Raw genomic sequence first — 2,838 nt, 5'->3', positions numbered from 1 at the left:
TTTTACGCCCTAAAGCCCTAGCCAACAACAACAACGTCTTGAGAATAGGTTTCTATTAAATACCGGGGGACCTTGAGGATTTATGACGATTTTTTCATTAAGGACCGGACTTAGCAAATACTAGGTCCTGTGCGAATATTTACAAGGAGCCCCTCTCCCTCTCTTATAACGAACCCGATCTTATAGATTTATTCCTTTTTCCCATTCTTGCCTGATCCGTGAAATGTAGTAATGCACTTTTTACTTGTTAATTTGATATGACAGCTTTGTACAGTATTTACTTTGTTCTAATTAAATTGCTTTAAAGTTTCCATTAACTTATTATTGCTACTCCTCTCTATATACGGTTTGTATTTTAACAGTTCGAGAGTTCTTCGATGATGTCATGAAGTCTGTTCTGGATATGATGGGTATGGTGACGGAGCTTCTTAAGGAGTACTCACACCTCATCCAGGTCCATTACGGGATGCAGATGGGCGAAGAACTGAGGAGGGTCAAGGATATCTTCCTCGTAAGTTCTTAAATTGTTTAGTTTTAAAGATTAAGGATACTTTAGAATATATTTATAATACATGATATATAATAAACAACTAAAAGGAAAAAAAATAAAACATAAATAATTTCTAATTTTAGTACATGATGTAGAAATTTTCCTGATGTTACAATATAAAAATAATTATGTTTTGACTGTTTATATTAAAAGGAATAAAAAAAAATCGTGGTTCACTAGTCATAAGTATGCAATGTATGAAACAAATCAATAAAGTTGGGTAGCACTACATTTTTATATTTATAATCTTTAACCTTCTTGAGACTGGCTATTTTTGTTTAAATAAATAATTCAATTTTTATCTCAACACATTTTATTTTTCTTATAAGTCCGACGTTTCGGCCAATCCGGCTATCCTCAGGGACATCTAAATTTTTAGTTTAGTGTTTATCTCTCAACAGAATCGTTATTACATTTGGTTTTCCTGGATATTGTTCCGTACGCAGAAAATTAAAATTATAGAAGCGTTTGGCAATTTTCCTTATAAAAAACAAAACAAAAAAAAACGTACTTTTTATTTAACAGATAGATTTATATTTTGCAAACTTAATAGTTATTATAAAACAATTAACATTTTTACGAATCGTTAAAGTAGATTCCTGTTTAGCCTTGTGTATCATTAATGAGTTGGCACAACCAAAGACTTAATGGTACCGAAGCGCATATAGTTAATATTAAGTTAAACTAAAATCCTGATACATTTTTTTACCATCTTAAAAATTATCACTTAGGCGTGCTTGAAGGAACAGTTAGGTATAAGATTCCAAAAAGCGAAGACCATTTGTCCCGTTGACATAGCATCCATCACTGTTCATGTCAATATTCGCTTTGCAGCCATTATTTTCTCTGGAAGCATTTCCTTGCCTCCTGTTCAATATAATAATCTCAAAATGATTTAAGAGCTAAAAGGTAAAGAAAAATCATAAGATTTTAATTGGACTATATTGAAATTGTATGGAGAAAATATTTATCTAGGACTAATATTAAGGAAAGAAACTTCTATTTAAATAAATTTCAGTAGGTTAAGGACATGTCTATTTAACAAGTAAGTTTAAAAAATAAAATAAAAACATACTTTGTAACTTAAGTTAGTATACCTTGCGATAAAGTATTGTTTTTATAACAACGGTTGTGCAGGGAGGTGATTTGTTCATGATCACGCTCAACAGCCAGGTTTTTCCCCAATTAAATCCCCCTCTTAATAGAGGCTGAATGGGCCGCAGAAAGAACCCCCAACCCACAGGGTTGATTTAGACTAAAAGATAATAAATAAGAATATTTATAATTGCATTATTCCTATTTCGTTGATTCTGGTGAGGAGCATTGAACACAGGAGGGAATTATAAAATAAAATGGTGAACTCACAACATGGTCTTACTATTTTCTAAGTGTGATTGGCCTAATATTTCTGTTTTTTCTTCTCTTATCACTATTACCCTCGTTAACCGTGGAACGACTCCTGGGTCCACTCGGTCACTGAGATTTTTTTGAAGCTTTTTGTAAACTGGATTTTCATTTAAAACAGTATTATTATTTTTTAATGAATTTTTATTATTAAGGAAGCATTAAAAAAACCATAAGTTAAGCCCTAAAACATTTCTTTGTAAATTACAAAATATGTAATTAATATTTACAATATTTTAAACTCCATTCATTCGCCTATTTAAGTGATATTACATTGATACTATAACGTATTTGTTTTTCAGAAATAATTTCTTCCATATATTAAACGAGAAGAAAAACTGTTTTCACACGTTTATGATTTTTTTTTCTATCATTCATTATGTACAATTTTTTTTCTAAAACTTATACAATCGGTTTCGACAATTTTCTCCTAATTATAACATTGATAAAGTCCATTCAGGATATATTTTTATAAAAAAAAAATATTGCTCTTTGACTAATATTTAAATATTTTTACTTTGATGCAATAACCTGAACTAGTTTTATCTCTATTCTGTCTTTTCTTGTTAAACCTCTTTGCAACAAGCCTTTACAACAAGATTCGAACGTGAGGGTTAATTTCCCTGGGGATGTGTGTGTGTGTTTTTTTTTTCTTTTCAAAATAATATATTCAAATATTCTTTACTTCGTTATTCATATTTTGGAGAAAGTGGTCTATTTTTTTTTATTTATTTTTTTTTATTATTCCGAATACATAGGCAACTTTAAATTGAACCTGTTCTCTTCAATATTTGTTACTCTTTAAAATATTAAACAATTCGTATACTAAAAAAATAAAATTGTTAATCTTTCTTATTCTATATGGATTGAATCTATTTTAAATT

The 2,838-nt window shown here is 29.5% G+C and overlaps 1 protein-coding gene across 4 annotated transcripts in view; it reads left to right on the top strand.

Annotated features, from left to right (window-relative positions):
- The window catches only part of LOC106683843 (uncharacterized), a 36,141-nt gene that overhangs the window by 9,781 nt on the left and 23,522 nt on the right, over positions 1-2,838 (top strand). For all 4 annotated transcript variants that reach the window (XR_010843587.1, XR_010843588.1, XM_067047911.1 and 1 more), the window contains exon 2: positions 363-511. Coding sequence is in view for 2 of the 4 variants with exons in the window: in XM_067047911.1 (XP_066904012.1) it covers positions 363-511 (149 nt within the window). In the remaining 2 variants the exon portion in view is untranslated. The remainder of the gene's footprint in view (positions 1-362; positions 512-2,838) is intronic.

This window comes from Halyomorpha halys, unplaced genomic scaffold (genome assembly GCF_000696795.3).
Source record: "Halyomorpha halys isolate HHAL.00 unplaced genomic scaffold, Hhal_1.1 Scaffold521.1, whole genome shotgun sequence".
NCBI classification, from domain to species: Eukaryota; Metazoa; Arthropoda; class Insecta; order Hemiptera; family Pentatomidae; genus Halyomorpha; species Halyomorpha halys.
The sequence above is the reverse complement of the archived record's forward strand: the minus strand, read 5'-3'. Positions and strand labels throughout refer to the sequence as shown.